The sequence below is a fragment of the Calcarisporiella thermophila genome (genome assembly GCF_041956535.1).
Source record: "Calcarisporiella thermophila strain CBS 279.70 unplaced genomic scaffold VTP21scaffold_13, whole genome shotgun sequence".
Lineage (NCBI taxonomy): Eukaryota > Fungi > Calcarisporiellomycota > Calcarisporiellomycetes > Calcarisporiellales > Calcarisporiellaceae > Calcarisporiella > Calcarisporiella thermophila.
In genome coordinates, this window is record NW_027192203.1 from 431,722 (window position 1) to 447,564 (window position 15,843).

At 41.8% G+C, this 15,843-nt stretch overlaps 4 protein-coding genes across 4 annotated transcripts; 2 read left to right on the forward strand and 2 right to left on the reverse strand.

The window, feature by feature from the left end:
• Positions 1–907: 907 nt before the first annotated feature.
• Positions 908–2,389, forward strand: VTP21DRAFT_2098 (uncharacterized protein; the record flags this gene model as incomplete). The annotated part of the gene is made up of 3 exons (XM_069392255.1): positions 908–955; positions 1,015–1,147; positions 1,236–2,389. The coding sequence occupies 3 exons, from the start codon at positions 908–910 to the stop codon at positions 2,387–2,389; spliced, it is 1,335 nt and encodes a 444-aa protein (XP_069250675.1).
• Positions 2,390–2,472: 83 nt separating this feature from the next.
• On the reverse strand, positions 2,473–7,016 carry VTP21DRAFT_2099 (uncharacterized protein; the record flags this gene model as incomplete). The annotated part of the gene is made up of 16 exons (XM_069392256.1): positions 2,473–2,679; positions 2,807–2,983; positions 3,098–3,421; positions 3,486–3,796; positions 3,859–4,087; positions 4,164–4,517; positions 4,594–4,916; positions 5,174–5,305; positions 5,375–5,444; positions 5,503–5,701; positions 5,764–5,894; positions 5,950–6,100; positions 6,168–6,280; positions 6,356–6,512; positions 6,581–6,778; positions 6,844–7,016. 16 exons carry the CDS (start codon positions 7,014–7,016, stop codon positions 2,473–2,475), a joined length of 3,249 nt encoding a protein of 1,082 aa, XP_069250676.1.
• Positions 7,017–7,467: 451 nt separating this feature from the next.
• Positions 7,468–8,294, forward strand: VTP21DRAFT_2100 (uncharacterized protein; the record flags this gene model as incomplete). The annotated part of the gene is made up of 3 exons (XM_069392259.1): positions 7,468–7,817; positions 7,889–8,001; positions 8,074–8,294. The coding sequence occupies 3 exons, from the start codon at positions 7,468–7,470 to the stop codon at positions 8,292–8,294; spliced, it is 684 nt and encodes a 227-aa protein (XP_069250677.1).
• Positions 8,295–8,862: 568 nt separating this feature from the next.
• On the reverse strand, positions 8,863–11,604 carry VTP21DRAFT_2101 (uncharacterized protein; the record flags this gene model as incomplete). The annotated part of the gene is made up of 7 exons (XM_069392260.1): positions 8,863–8,903; positions 9,005–9,434; positions 9,501–9,612; positions 9,674–10,633; positions 10,713–11,226; positions 11,286–11,396; positions 11,454–11,604. 7 exons carry the CDS (start codon positions 11,602–11,604, stop codon positions 8,863–8,865), a joined length of 2,319 nt encoding a protein of 772 aa, XP_069250678.1.
• Between the last annotated feature and the right edge of the window lie 4,239 nt (positions 11,605–15,843).

Consider the following 15,843-nt stretch of genomic DNA (forward strand, 5'->3'; position numbering starts at 1 on the left):
CGCTTTTCCTCAAATGATTGTAATCTCCATTATCAAATGCTATCGGGATTAGAAGCAAAGCCATCTGTTACTTGTGTGGCTGCGAATCCTTTTCTCCTTGATCCCTTGGAAACGGAGCCGCTAGTACAAGACTCGCTAACCCCCCCGAAACGGGCTTAGGGCCCAATCTGCTTTGGATTGTTTTCCAATCTTTTAATTGTTTATTTCGTTTTCTCGAATCATCAGATTTCTTGGGCTTAGCCTCCCTCTGACCTCACTTTTTTTGCTTCAGAAAACAGAGATTGAGGCACAGCATCTCATCAATCAAAATTCTGCCGGCTCGCTCCTTCCCATTTTTCTCTTCTTCCTTTTTTTCTCTTCCTCTTTTTCATCCCATACACATTATTCTACTAGCAGCGACCCGTCCATTCTTCGATATCTTTATCACTCCCGTTTGCTTTTATTTATATTTCTTTATCTTTTGTGTTTTTGAACAGGCTAAGCAACCATCCACACACTTACAGCAGGAATATGGTATTTGAGATTGACCGTCAGTTATTATTTGTGAATAAGTCGCAAAGGTCGCAAGTTTTGGCCACCATCTCTCTATAGCCTTTAGTCTATTATCCCCCTTCTCCTCTGCTCCTACTCCATTTGCTGGAGGGGCTCTCAATTTTCACTTATTTTACCATCTACAATTTGTGTTGATTGCTATCGTGTCTATTTCTCTTTTGATCCTCTTCATTTTGAGGTTGCAAGAGAAGGGGTGGCTATCTTTTCTACTCTGTTTCCCTCTTGTTTAAATTCTTTAATTCATAAATTTTTTGCTGTTTAATCATTCTGTCTATTTACTTGTTTTATTTTCTTTTCTCTTTATAATTTATTCACCACCCTCCTCTCTTTGATTTTTATTCTTTCTGTTTTCCCTATGGTTTTTATCAACGGCACCAAGTACGCCTGTGCGACCTGTATCAAGGTGAGTAGAGCTCTATTTCCCTCTAGTTCACACTTGTTTTTCACATCTCGCTTCTCTAGGGTCATCGCTCAACTCAGTGTCATCATGCAGATCGCCCTCTGTACGAGATTAGACGTAAAGGAAGACCGCTCAGTCAATGCCAGCACTGCCGTGAACTGCGTAAGAACAAGCAGCTTCACATCAAGTGCAATTGTAGCGAAAAAATAAAAGGGGTATGCGTCACTTTCAGATTCTTGATTCATCCTTGGGTTGGGCTCATTCCTCTCTTTTTTAATATTAGGCAACGATGAGCCCGCTCTGCCCTTTGGCATTCTTGGCCTTTTGCCCATTGCTTCGTCCAATTGTGACCACAATTTCACAGAATCAGCCCATTGTTCCTGCTACTCTGCTCGCCATAATCTTGTGGGTTACGATGAGAAGGGTGCGCCTTGCTATCAGACAATTCCCCTCCCCACCGACAGCTCTGCCATGCCCCAACCGATGGTTAGAAACCAGAAGGGCGATTTATCTGAAAGCGGTACCCCTCCACCTCGTTTTGGTATGGAGCACTCGGAATCTCCCCATAAAGTGGTATCTGTACCGTCGAATGAGCACAATCTCAACCCTGTGTTTATCTCTTGCACCCTCCCTTCAGCTAGCCTGAAGGACAAAACTAAACTGGAAGACAGTTCCGCCAACCTTGACTATCTCTTGGCAGCGCAACCTCGTAGTGAACGCTCTTCCGTCTCTGCTGTTTCACACGACGGGAGCGGCGATGAACTTGGAGAGACGACTACTCTGTGCTCAAACAAAACCGCGACCGTAGCCAACTCTACCAACTCATTTGCCATTCCTAGCGTTCCGCGCAATAAGGCAGGACATATAGCCGAGCTCCCTTCCCCAATGTCATCGCCCAACGAACAGTTGAACGGATGGATCGGCCCCTCTTCGGCTCCTGTTTCCACCACCAGTCTAGCCTCTGTTCCTCACGCCTTTGCTTATGTATCTGGGTCGGCTTCTGCTTCCACCACTGATCTATTGAACCATACTACATCCTATCCCACAGCCCCGCCCACAGATTATTCTGGCACTGCCAGTTTCTGTGGCTCTGCCACCAGCGAAGGCGAAGATGCCGATATGGATAACGATACGCCCGCGTACTTGTCTGAATGCGAGTTTGCGTTGGATGAACAGCAGCGTGCGGCCCTGCTCAGTGAGCTTGACCGTACTTGTAGCGACGATTTTCTCAGCCAAATCTATGGCGGCTACTCCAATGTCCAACGCGACACACCCTACGCTGCATCTTCTACTGCGTCGTCTGTTGTTGGAGCTGGAGACGAGAGAGATGGAGAATTTAATGATGGTCTGGCGATGAAATGTACTTCCTTAGACTCCTTTGAGTGCTTTGGGGATCTCTGTGAGGAGTATTTGCTGGGTGAGCAACCGCCGATGTAACCCGATCTCCCACTGCACTTTATAGGTTTTTTTAGTTTTAGTTTTTTTTTTTTTTTCTTCTCCCTTTTATTTTCTTCCGCTTATTATATATTGTTTATATTTCCTTTTTTTATCGATAGGTTATATTTAGGCTTCTCTTTCTTCCCCTCTTTATTTTTCATTGCAAGATTTCCAAGGTTTTTATTTTCTTTCCCGAAGCAGTTGTAGATCAATTTTTTTTTTTGTTTTGTGAGTATCTGTGACGAGGCCTTTGTATGAAATGTCACTTTTTCTCTCTTTCTCCCTCTTCCCTTGGAGAATAAATGTTTATGGTCATTTTTTATGGAAAATTATAAATTCAAGGCAGACAATGAAAAGTGTAAATATATAAAGACGCTACAAGAATCGAAAGATTTTTCAGGTCTTGTTCGTATTGACATATTCATTATACCTCTCTCTAACAAATATCTTACAAAGCTCTAGGAACTTGGGCTCCTCCTCCTTGCTTAAACCTTTGCTTGGAATGGTAGCAAGCTGCCACTCCAGAACATCCTGCAGGAGATTTCTGATGACGGGGCCCGGTCGGATCCCTAGCAGCTTTGCAACCTCCTTGCCCTGTGATCAAACCATAGATAAATATTAGCCAAAAAATGGAGGTATCCATATACAACATGCTTGTATTATATGGGCACAAGCATTTGGTAACTCAGAATTGAAAAAAGGACATACATCAAGCAGTGGTCGCATCCTCCAGCACTCCTCGAGATGCTCATCACGGATCATCTGCATCAGTGCCTGGTATCTTTGAATAATACTTGCCACCTGCTCACTTGTATCCAATTGTTCGTACAGCGGCAATAATTCGTCTATTAGCGATGTTGTAATGGTAAGCGGCCAACTCGGCTGCATAACTTTGGTGGAAGCGATGTCCATGATCAGGGTCCCGAGTTTGACACGGGTGAGCGCGCCAGCTTCATGCTTGCGGACGGCCTCTTGAATGGTGGAGCGATAGTGCATCAGTTTGGAGATAGTCTCATTGTCCGAGTTTGCAAACTATAGAGGATACTATTAGCGACAGGCACTAAACAAGGAAAGGGTTCCGGACTATCTATTCTACCTTTAGGCCTTCTCGAATAATAAAGTGTACAGCCGGTACTTCCTTTTTCTTGTCCATTGCTACCATTGACCGGTACGGCATCAGAGCCGAAACAAGCCACATGAAGCGCTGCTGATCCTCGGTTGTCACCGGAGTATACCGGGTTTTGGCTCTGTTCGCAAGTAGCCAAGCAAAGATTCTAGCAGCGCGGATACCGACCTCAAAATCTTCAATCTCTCCCTCCACTACCTTGACCTCTGAAGGGAAGAGGAAAACAGAATCGTAGAGACCAAATTCAAGAATATGCTCAAAGGCCATTACCGGGTTAGGACCTGTGGAGTCAAAGGAATATTAAAACTTGGCACTTCGTTATTTAAAGCATATTATACTATACCTCGAATCATCCTGTCTACCTCTGTTCCAATCCGCTCTCGACTAATTTTCCAATGTAATGCCTCGCGGATACGCTCATCTGCTGCCGCGGTCTTAATGTTTTCAACCAAGCGGAAAGAAAAGCGGCTTGCAAAGCGTATACAGCGCAAGACCCGCAATGGATCATCTCGGAATGTCTCGAAGGCGGGAAGGGGCGTCCTTACAATCCCTTCTGCTAAGTCTCTGATTCCCTGATATGGATAGAGGATTAGACAGGGGAAAAGCATGCGAAGAGTGGAAAAGATGAATAAAAGAAAAATCCCCCACCTGGCCAGTATAATCCTCCACTCGGTGACTATGTACATTATAAAACAGGGAATTGATGGTGATATCTCTCCGATAAGCGTCTTCTTCCGGAGTCCCGAATTGCACTTCTTTGGGGATGCGACTGTCTCCATCGTATAATTCTTTCCGTAAATTCACGAAATCGATCTCTAGACCTAACAATCGTGTGGTGGCTGTTTCGAGATGTTTGGACTTCTCCGGATTGGTATCAATTTTTGCAACACTCCGTGTTTGAATGCCTCGAGCAGCGAGATACTTATTGACATGTTGTGCGAATTCAAAACCCATCATTGTATTTATGGCCACATCTATATCATGGCATTGGAGACCCAGCAGCTGAAGGAATAAAAACAAGTATACCGACTCCGTAAATGGCTGTCTTAATACAGGGTTATGACACACTTTTTTTTACCTTGTCTCGGACCCAACCTCCAGCAATCCTGAGCTCCAATTTGGGAAGATCTGGCCTTGTCTCTTGTATATGTTTGGTAACATCGTCTAGTAATTTACATAGATTGGCTTCTTCCTCAGTAAGAACGACCCGCATGGCTGCGTTTGAGAATGAAGAGTGTCCGTACGTTTCTGGTTGGGATTTGTTGTGGTGGCGATGTGTCGAGGTGAGAGGAGAGTAAGGATGCTGCCGTCGTTGCGACAGCGCTTGCTTGGCGGGATGTTCGGCAGGCAAGGTGATAATCTTTTTAGATAAAACGAAAGCTGCGTTTGGTTTGATGAACGCTGATCTCAGTAATAAAGAGGACGGTATTCGCATTAGCGACAGAGAAGGTTAACGAAGAACCATAACAGATACGCGCAAAATTGTGACTATCTGTGACTCCTTGGTGACTTTTATTTTGAATGTTGACAGGGAAGACATTTTAGAAATAGATTATGTATTGCAAAATAAATTATAAAATATTGTCCTTATTTTTTTTTTTGCTTTAGTTTCTCCAAACAATTATACCATTAAGAAGTTTTACACTTTTTTGCCCTACTTTTTTTCCCCTCGTCCTCCAATGCGTCTCCGTTGCCTGTAGTTGAGTGGTCGTCGCCTGGTTTGCCTTCACGCCAATCAACCATGGTTTTGCGTAGGGAATTCATTGGATACAGGTCGGGCAAAGTTTCAACTAAAGGAGTGTTGGTAGGTTAAGCGCACAATATAATTGATAATAAAAAGGAGATTTCAGCTTATTTACCCAACATTGATCCACTAGAGTTGATTTCGGCCGTTAGCACGTGATCAGGCTCTGCCAATATATATGCATTCTATAGTAATAAAAGTGTCAACAACCCTCTCTTGAAACATTTATCAGCTTCCACTGACCTTTTCAGTGTTGTATAGGAACACCCTGACTAAAGGGAAATTCATATCTTGATCTTTGGGTGGATTACAAGCAACCCAAAGGTTACCATTTTTGTCGAACTCTCCGTCAGCAATCTCGCCCGTGTTCAGGTTTGGAATCGCGACTAGGTTAAATGAGCTGATGGCCTCGTCCCACTCAAATACGAGGAACATTGGAAGCCTAGTTAGAATATCGAATAAATACAAGATATTATGAGGAGATACCATTTTAATCAGCCAAACCTCTCAATAAAAACAGCAAGTCGCTTCAAACCAGCGTGAACGCGGATTGCAGTAATGGTCAAGAGAGACTTTCCATCGGGCACACTCTCCTCATGTTGTTGATTGGCCTCGTCTATATGATTGAAGTTAATCTAAGCCGAAAAGTTAGCTGGAGGCATTTTTCCCATAATGAGAAAGTGTATATACATCAGGAATCTTTTCTCGCAAGATATCCAGAATATTCAATTCCTGCGCCTGTTGCCCAACCAAATATTTCCATACGCGAATTGTGTTGTCGCCTCCACCTGATACAATCAATTCTGGGGCCCAAGGCAATTGGACAAGACTTATAACCACCCTAAAATGATAATGAAAAAAAAATGAGAATTTGACAGTATGCAGAAGAAACCGACAAGCAAATCTACTTTGTGTGCCCAAGACAATACGACTTGATATTATAGCCTCTTGGGTACAAGCTTACTCGGATATGCTCGTCACGGTCACAGGTGATCACGTATTTGTTGTCAAAAGACAATATCTACAAATCAAGGCATATCCAACTCAAGAGTTAGTTTAGAGGCACAGAGTAATTAGCATAAAAGAGTCGGTATACCATGTTAATTATCATCGAAACATGCCCAAGCAAAAGTTCTCCTTCTCCTTCTGTAGCTTCCAGTTTGTGGTTATACACATCTCCAAACTTGTCGGCCACCACAACAAAAGTATCGGAATTATCAAAGCAAACAGCCATGGGACGCTTTGCCACAGTCCTATGTAGGAGCATATGCTAAGACGATCAGTAAAAAAGGCGCGTATCTAAAAGGAATGGGACACGAACCTTGAGTTTTTACACTTCAACTCTCTAACATCCCAGAGTTTCAAGATTTTGTCTTCACCACTAGTCGCTAGCAGGTTGCCTTGAGTGTTAAAAGCCAATGCGCGGATTTCTTCATTGTGAGAATCGCCCTCGATAAGAGTAGGCTTGGCAGTTGCTCCTTCACGCAGAGCGTGTGTGGTGGCAATTAGCCTTCCATTACTACATCATACGAAAACGCTAAGAAAAAAATTCTCGACAATGTTAACCAAAATGGCCAGAGCTACCTTGTGTCAAGGATTTGGAACTGATTCCCATACACCAGCACAAGTTTATCCTCGGTCGGATGATGAAGAAATCGCGTGAATGGATGAAGCTTCATGGGCTTATATGGCGGATTGGGCAGTGAGTAGAGAGCACTGTGACTTTGTTGCGAAAGCTTCTTTGGGTAAATAAGCATTCAGAGGGCTTTCAGAAAGAGGCTCTCCTCCAATCCAAAGAGGGCAAACTCTGCGACTCAAGCTCGCCAATCATTCAGGCCAAAAATGGGAGAGGGAGAGGGGGTAGCACATGTGGATATTCCGGAAAACAACGACAAACACCGCTGATATCTGTAAGGTGTGGACCCGTAAGAAAATGTGGTTCCTGCATTGCCCATTAATGGTCGTGTCGTGCTAAAAGGAAACAAAGCTAAGGATGAGTCGACAGCCGAATCAACCGCCGGTTTCCTCTTCTTACACAAGGGCGTGACACCAAAGAGGATATGCACTGAATAAGCCACGTTTTTTTTGTCGAACAAAAAAGACCCTTGGCTGCCCCTTTTTTCCTTTCTTTTTTCTCTAGCTCTGCGCTTTGCGCTTCCCAATCTTCTCTCCTCCCCCGCCATCCTCTGCTGCATTCCGCCCGCAATCATGTCCGAAAGGTGGTCTATCATCGACTCCCGCGGCAACAAGGTCAGCCTGCTCAACGAATGCACGGACGACCCTGCGCCGTCCCTGCAGCATTATTCACCCCCCATGTATCACCACCACCATCAGCACCACGCTCAATCGCCCTACTATCCTCAGCCCAGGTATCCAGAGGGATGGAGCGCGTACAATTCCTACAACCTCCACCCGCAATCCTCCAGCAGCAACTTTTACTCTCCCTCTAGCGCACGCTATTCTCCTCCAAACTATACAAACAGAATGCCCACGGAATCATCCCCAAAGAGAAAGTACTTCTGCTCCCATCCGGGGTGTGGAAAGAGCTTCACAACAAGGTACTTACCTGATCATTCTTGTACAGCATGATTGCTCCCCCTTCATGCTGATGAATGTGGCATTTATTTAGCGGCCATCTTGCCCGGCATAACCGCGTGCACACCGGCGAGAAGAACTATGCCTGTTTGATGCCAGGATGCTCCTCGCGCTTCTCTCGACAAGACAATATGTGGCAACACTACAGTAATATTTTGATTTTCCGATTCTGTTTATTTCCCCCTTTTCTTAACATCTCCTATCTTCTGTACATTCTAGAAACCCACCTCTCCTCGAAGTCTCGCCGAGGAAACAATCGCCTAAAGGTCAAGTCTCCTGAGGTAGGACCCGAAAAAGAACAGGTTACCAACCAATCAAGCCATCCGACTGAAGCGTTAGCCCCGTCGGACGATGCGTCTACTAAAACTAAGAGCTCAGGTAACAAAAAGAGTGCTTCAGATCTGACGCAGTTGGCGGAGGTGGCTAGTGCTTTTGGCTGAGATTTTTGATTTTAAATCTTGAAAAGTAAATGCAAAAACTACAGTAGTTTAGCCTTTTTTTATTGTACTATATTATTTTTTAGCTGTAACATAACCATACTTTACCATTATTTCTTTGGTTTAGCGCAATATCAGAACCAAATTTCTGAATGTTTTTTTTTTATTTATGCCTCTACCGTGTGATGAGTATTTATCTCTACCTTTACCTCTACATCAACATCTACATATATATGTGAACCTGTCTATTCTCGAATAAAGACTCTACTCGGGCCGCGGATTTGCGCTGCATCTTTGGAAAGGATGACACCATGACTCGAGCCATTAACAAATCCCCAGAGTCTTGATTGGCCATATTTGGAAATGATGATATAACATTTAAGGTTATGCTACTGCGTCACTTCGTCTCGATTTCTGTTGATCAAGAATTCAGAGCAGTTTTTCTGACTACTATCAATAACTTCTAGGTGATATGGTTGCAACCCCCCTTCTAAAGAAGCAAAAAATAAAGCATAGGAGCGATTTAATATAGAGTACTAACAGCTTCACATTATACAGTTGGCAAAATATGCTATTGATTTTTCAGCAATTTTACAAACTGGTCGTTGTGCTCTATTTCGAAAAAAAAGAAGAGATGAGTTTGGTTCTCTCTGTAGGATATTGAATGGTCGTGCTAGCATGTCTGTCAACGTGATAAGTCATTTCGAGCATACTCGGAGGAATAAGGAGGGTCCTGGAGTGAATTATTTCCTCAAACTCGCTCAACAACCTATCCGTGAAAGCAAATGAGCGACTGTTGTATATAATCATACAGCTGGGAACCCCAGATATCCTTTGGATGGGTCCAAGCGGAAGAGATCCTCCCACCGCAAGATCCATGTTATTGAGTGATATATAAAGATTAAGATGTCTTGGAGGAGGGTCCATAAACCAATCCTTAACCATCAACTCCATTGACCAGATAGTGGAACTAACTTCAACTGGCAATTCGTCCTCCCGAACATTTACATTTACGGCAATACAGGAGAAGTCACCGTTTGGTAGGCGAACAGGAATAATAAGATCAACTGGTCTATCCCCGCGCACTAAGGTGATAGCTGTTCGGCGTTGCCAGGACTTATTTAACAGCTCCTCATCTGGATCCTGGTCAGAAAGCGAGGGACCATGCTCAGAGTTGCAATACGGTGAGCAAAAGTGGTTGAATGCTACCTGCCCTTTTAAAAATTCTGCTTCACCATTGGGGTTCTCATATAGGTGTTCCGTGTCATCTGCCTTCACCATTGCGAGCAGCCTATCAGATGCCTCTTTTATAAAGCCGACTCTATTTCAATATATCAAATGTAAGCTCGGTGTATTGATTGAAGCAAAGATTAGCGCTCTACCTGTTTGGGCTAGGACTAGTATTTTTTGTGTCGCCAGCAAGCCCCTTATTCTCCAGTACCAACGAGGAAAGAAAATCTTGCACACTGACTGGTTCACAGAACGATATCTCCACAAGTGAAGTATATTTCGCCTGACATGCTTTCTGCATTGCCCTTATCAGAGCTATACGAGCAATTGATACTTTACATTCGCCGGAGTTAGCAATGCCCTCCGACATTCCTTTAGACAACCAGTGTATATCTCTAGACCATCTCTCTTCGACGTTATAGTAAGCGAGCGCTCCCGCTGCAAGGGCCGGCTCTGACGGATATGTAATGTATATTTCAGACCGATCAGGTGAACTTTCAAGTACTGTAGCCATATGTTCAGCCACCAACTTTCTTGCTAACTCTGCGCCAGGGGAAAGCTTTATGGCAGTAAGACAAGAAAGTCGAGCGAGCGCTCCTTCCATTGTGTTTCCGTGGTTTTCATCAAGTTTTGCTGATGCCAAATTTAGCAAATCGCAAAGGTTGCTAGCATCTTTTACCAGTGCTCCAAATAGTGGACGACCGAATTTCACAAGTTGCAGCGGCGTAGGACATTCAGAATAAGCATCAGGCACTAAAGCATCCTTTGTGGCAATATCAAAAAAAGGTTGGAAATGTGTGAAGTTCACTTCTCTCGCTAAATCATCATTTTCGAACGTCGAGAAAATGTCACCAATCCTGCTGTCAGAACTGAGGCATACTGAAAAAAAGCCTTCCCATTTGATTGAATGAATCGCGCGGAGCCACATACGGAACTTAACATTACGGTCTGCCGGAACTCGATACTCCGCTTCATCAAAAAGCATATGAGCTTCATCAATGCAACAAAGTAGTTTGATCTCTTCTTTATCGCGATTATTGCCAAAAAGCTTGAGTACAAAAGCCCCATCGCTGAGTCTTTCTGTCAACTCCTCCGTCTCTGTTGAGCTGTAGCTGTTTGATGAATATAATATGACTCATATGAAGCAACTAGAATCTAGTATCTAATAAGTTGATAGAGGATTACACTTACCCTTCGTATCTCTTCAGAACCTTTTCCCAGAAGTTGGTGCAAGCTGTGCGATCGTATATCTGCATCCTCCAAAACTCACCGGGATTCAACCCGCAATCTCTGACTTCCTGGGCCGCAGCTAACATTATTAACGAAAAGTGCTGCACTTTTGAGGCTGTGAAGTCTATGTATTGAGCATTTTCGCAACCCAATATAGAAAAAATGTATTCAGCTTGAGGAGAAGCGGGTGGGTAGCCAGACGAAGTGCGTGCTCGGTTGCAAATATAGATGACGTGGATCTCTCTGGCAAGCTCAGCAATCATGCGTGTTTTACCGTACCCTGAGCTCTGCACTATCGGTATAAACGGAGCGATAGTGACAGACTGTTGGTTTCTTTTTCGGTGGCACCAATATAGGTATTTTTTAAAATGCTCCAATGCATTATTGGGATCCTGATACTGCATATTGAACGCTTCGTCCATCGCAAATTCATAATCTGCAGACCTAGAGCATGTGTTGGTTGATACTAATAGAGCTACAGCAGTAGAGATAATCAGCGGAGGTCACAAGGCATTCTGGAGTACTTTTAAAAACCTTCTAATTCCTCTTTATTGTTTTCCTCTTCTTTCAGTTGGGCCTTCAGTGCATCAATCTGAGACTTTGCTCCTTCATTTCCTTTAAGTTCTTCAAGGAGGCGGATTGCCCCTAAAATAAGAAAGGAGATGAGTGAAAATTAATACATAATATGATTATTCTATTTACCTCTATATCTTTCAATATTGTTGCTCACATCTCGAAGATTGCGCTCAAGATTATGCTTTTTGGAAGCGGTTGAAACCTGAGGACTATGACTACGTTTACCAGCAACTCTAGAATTCTCCGCTTTGGCCAACTGAGGATTTTGATCTTGCATATATGCCTTGAGATTATGAATAGCTTAGATTCTCAGCATTAAACTCCAATGAGGTATGCTAAATGTATTGCTCTACAAATTTACCGCAATATCTTGTTTGCCTTGTTAAAATACAAATGAAAAAAAAACGCCCTTTTGCCGATATAACTGCTTGCCTTTTTATAAGTTGAAACAATACTCGTCTTTGTCACCTAAAACAAAGAAAACCTTCGATTTAGTGTCCCTGCGTCCTTAATCCTATAGGCAATTCTATAATTGGAGTGATTCCAAAATTGGCCATGAATTGAAGCGCAGATTTGAAAACTGGACAATCAATCAACGTCATCCGCATCCTTTTAATATCTCCTTATGCAATACAATGGCGACTTCAAATAATCTAAAACCTGAGCCTACCAATTACCCCAACATTTACCTTATGCATATTCCAAAACTTATCATGGAGCTCATTTTATATTTCAAGATAATTATTTCTAGAGGCACTTTTTATCCACAATATAGCCCCAATAAACCCTAATATATGATGTTAAAGAAGGTTGCAACCGCGTTTGAAAAAGAGAATATCGCATAAATAGAGTACCATCGCTCTACTGCAATATTCATTTATTCCCTTTGAGGATACCAATCTTTGCTTATGAACCCTTATCCTATGTCCATAATTTCACCTTTGATTTGCTTCTTGTGTATGGATATGAAATTTATAATTATCAAAGCCAGGAGAGTCAAGGAATCCTTAGGAGTCTGCCAAGAGAATGGGACGGTTGTCCTGGATTAAACTAACCTCATAGGTTCCAGTTAAGGTTGGAGTGTTGAGTCTTGCAGGTGGAATCCTCTCAGTACTAACAAGTTTTTGCCTGACGCCCGATTATCGAAATTGTTAAGTAACCATATTAACCAAGAAAATAATTTTTGGCCCCTTCCTGGAATATTTCATAATGTTTATTAATATTCTAGGCATTTTTTTTTGTTGGCATATATCGTAAGATATTCAGATGCATCTAGTCGAAAAGATGTATAGAGATTTTGCAAAATGACAACCAAAATTGATTAATTCAGAGATGCCAGATGAATTTAACGAGTGTAAAAATGGGATAATGTAAATTATAATGCAGAGATTTACCTTTAGCGTTAATATTATTGTTGTGAATTAAGGACAGAGCTGTAGGTCTGACACTACACTAACCTTATCGTGATTTCGATACATTGCACATAAAAAAACACGTGATTTTTAAAAGCCATACTAACATTCAGATAAGAATTATTGAAATCTTAGAATCTCCAGGACATCTTCTTCGATGGGCATGAGAGAAACTTCGATCAATTAGTACTCTCTGAGCCAGAGATCTTATCGAGTATTATTTCTGTTAACGAATTTACCCTAACACAAAGAGTATTACTTTTATTTATGCCGCGCTACTTTTTGACCCCTAATTAAGCATCTACGACATACATGAATTAGCATTCATGTTATCTTGTAGCACTCACGATGCTGATTTCGACAGAAATTGAGGGAATTTGAGGAGTATGTTTTCGAAATTTACAGGCAAGGGCGACTTGTAGAAAAGAGCTAGCATCGTCTGGGAATTCATTCCAAAAGATGTTTGTGAAATGCTTATTAGCAAGATGCCTGAAAGGGTAAAAGTCGTCCTTGAAGCCAAAGGGGAATATACCATATTGTGATCCAAGTGCATTATATTTATGTTGAAGCTTGGACTTTGTTTATTATGTCTTTACCGAGAATGGAATAAAAAAAGTATAAACCTATCTAAAACTTCAATAAGCAATTTACTAAAATTTCCAGGTTAAAAGATTAATTTTCCTATTGACAGATAATCTATTGTATAGGTAATAAAAGCTCGTACAAATGGGATTTTATAATATACAATTATTGTTTATATTGGGGTTGTTTATAAAGAAAAAATCAAGTTGAAGTATAATTAGTTTAATCACAAGCGATTATTTAATATGGTAGATCCCTGTTTTGATGGAACGTACTACTGTAAATCTAATAAAGTATCAAAACATCAGAGGCATCTGAAAAGTTATTTCACCTTAGTAATTCCTTGGTACTCTATCACTCGATTCAGTGCCATCTACCTTAAATTTCTTTTTGAACACAAACCGCATTTTAAACTAAGATTCTCTGTAGCTCACAATCTAGCCGTTCCTTGAGTACTTTTCTGTTCAATTTTGTGCTATCTACATTAGCGATCTAGAATTGGTTGATTTTACAAGTTGCTAATTAACGTAACTTCTCGTTTTTTTACTTTTTACTTTTGCAATTTATTTTGAGCACTTTGTCCACCATGATCGAGTCTTGAGCTGAGAGTCTTAGAATATTAATGTCCTTCCTGACAATCATTTGCTATACAATTCAGTGTTGATAATCTATCTATCAATCGATCCATCGAATTCATGTTACAAAATCCATCATAACGATGTTCTAGGTTGCCAATAGGGAAATATCAAGGTGATATTTGAGAGCTTATAATAGCATTCTTCTTCTAGATACGCTTTTTACCTCTTTCGATCATGTAAATCTGTTAATGGACTATCTTTTCCTTATAATATCTTAATTGGATGTTTGTGTATTCTTGATCGAATTCATTTCTCTTTAATATTCCCTCGTAATAATCACATAAACTCTTGAATAATGCACGCATTTCTTATTAAATGATGTTTGGAGCTATAATCTAAAGAATATGCGTGCAAATAAAATGCTGCATTACATTTTGAACAAAAATATAATCACTATAACGAGCACTAAATTTTGAGAAATGAATAGATAAAATTTGCCCTGTTTATCGGCTCCCATAATGCCCTATCAACCATTCTGTCATCATGATATGTCGCTCTATGTAAGTACTTTGGAATAGCCAGGAGCCGAGAGTCAATTGATTTCTCTATCTCACTCAGCAGCCAATCAGTGAAAGCAAATGAGCGGTAGTTGCATATGAACAAAAAGCTAGGAACACCAGAAATTTTAAGAATTTGTGCTATTGGTATGGACCCTCCTACCGCAATTGTTGCGTTTTTCAGAGAAATATAGAGGTTAAGATGCCTAGGAGGAGGATCTTTAAACCAGCTTCTCACTTTCAGCTCCATTGCCCAGATAATGGAACTGATTTCATTTGGCGTAACTACAAGCCGGTTTTTAACTTGTACAGCAATACAAGAAAAACCACCGGTTTGTAGACGGACGGGAATAGCGAGATCAACTGCTTTATACCCGTGTCGCAGAGTGATAGCTGCTCGACGCTGCCAGCATACTTTTAAAAGATCCTCATCTGGATCTCGGCCAGAAAGCGAAGGACCACTGGCAGAATTGCAATAAAGAGAAAGAAAGTGGTTGAATGCAACCTGCCCTTGATAAAAACTTGCTTCACTGCTGAGATCCGCATCCGCGTATTCTATACTATCTTCCGTAACCATCGCGTGGAGCTTAGCATACACTTTCTTTATAAAGTCGATTTTTTTTCTATGAATCAGACATAAATTTAGTGTATATGGGCTGCAACAAAAATTCCGTTTCTACCTGTTAGACTTCTAATCAATTCTAATATTGCATGCAAGCCTATTCTTCTCCAACACTAGTGAGGAGAGAAACTGCTTCACAGTGACTGGTTCACAGAACGATATATCCACAAGTGTTTTATAATTAGCCTGGCAGGCCTTCTGCATTGCTCTTAGCAATACTATACGAGTGGCCGCTTCTCCACATTCGCCTGAGTCAGCAAAACCCTCAGACAATGCTTCAGCCAGCCGGTGAATATCACTTGTCCATATATCTTCGTTTCTATAATGTTTAAGAGCTCCTGCTGCAAGAACAGGCTCAGATGGATATATAACATAAATATTACATCGATCGGGTGAAACTCCGAGGGCAGTGGCCATATGGTCGGCCATCAACAAATCGGCTAGTTCTGCTTTAGGAGTTAGTTTAATTGCGGCTAGACAAGCTAGTCGAGCAAGTGCTGCCTTCATTGTGTCTCCATGTACCACAGTTCCGTCGAGCTTCTCTGCAGCTAATTTCAACACCTCCGGAAGATAGCTTGCATCCTTTGCCAATGCTCCAAAGAGTGGGCGACCATATCGTACAAGTTGTAGCGGAGTAGGACATTCGGGACGAATATCAGGTACAAGGACATCTTTCGTTGCCACATCGACAAAGGGCTGGAAATGTGTGAAGCCCACTTCACGAGCAGAGAAATCATGATGGAATATCGGGAAAAAATCCCCAAG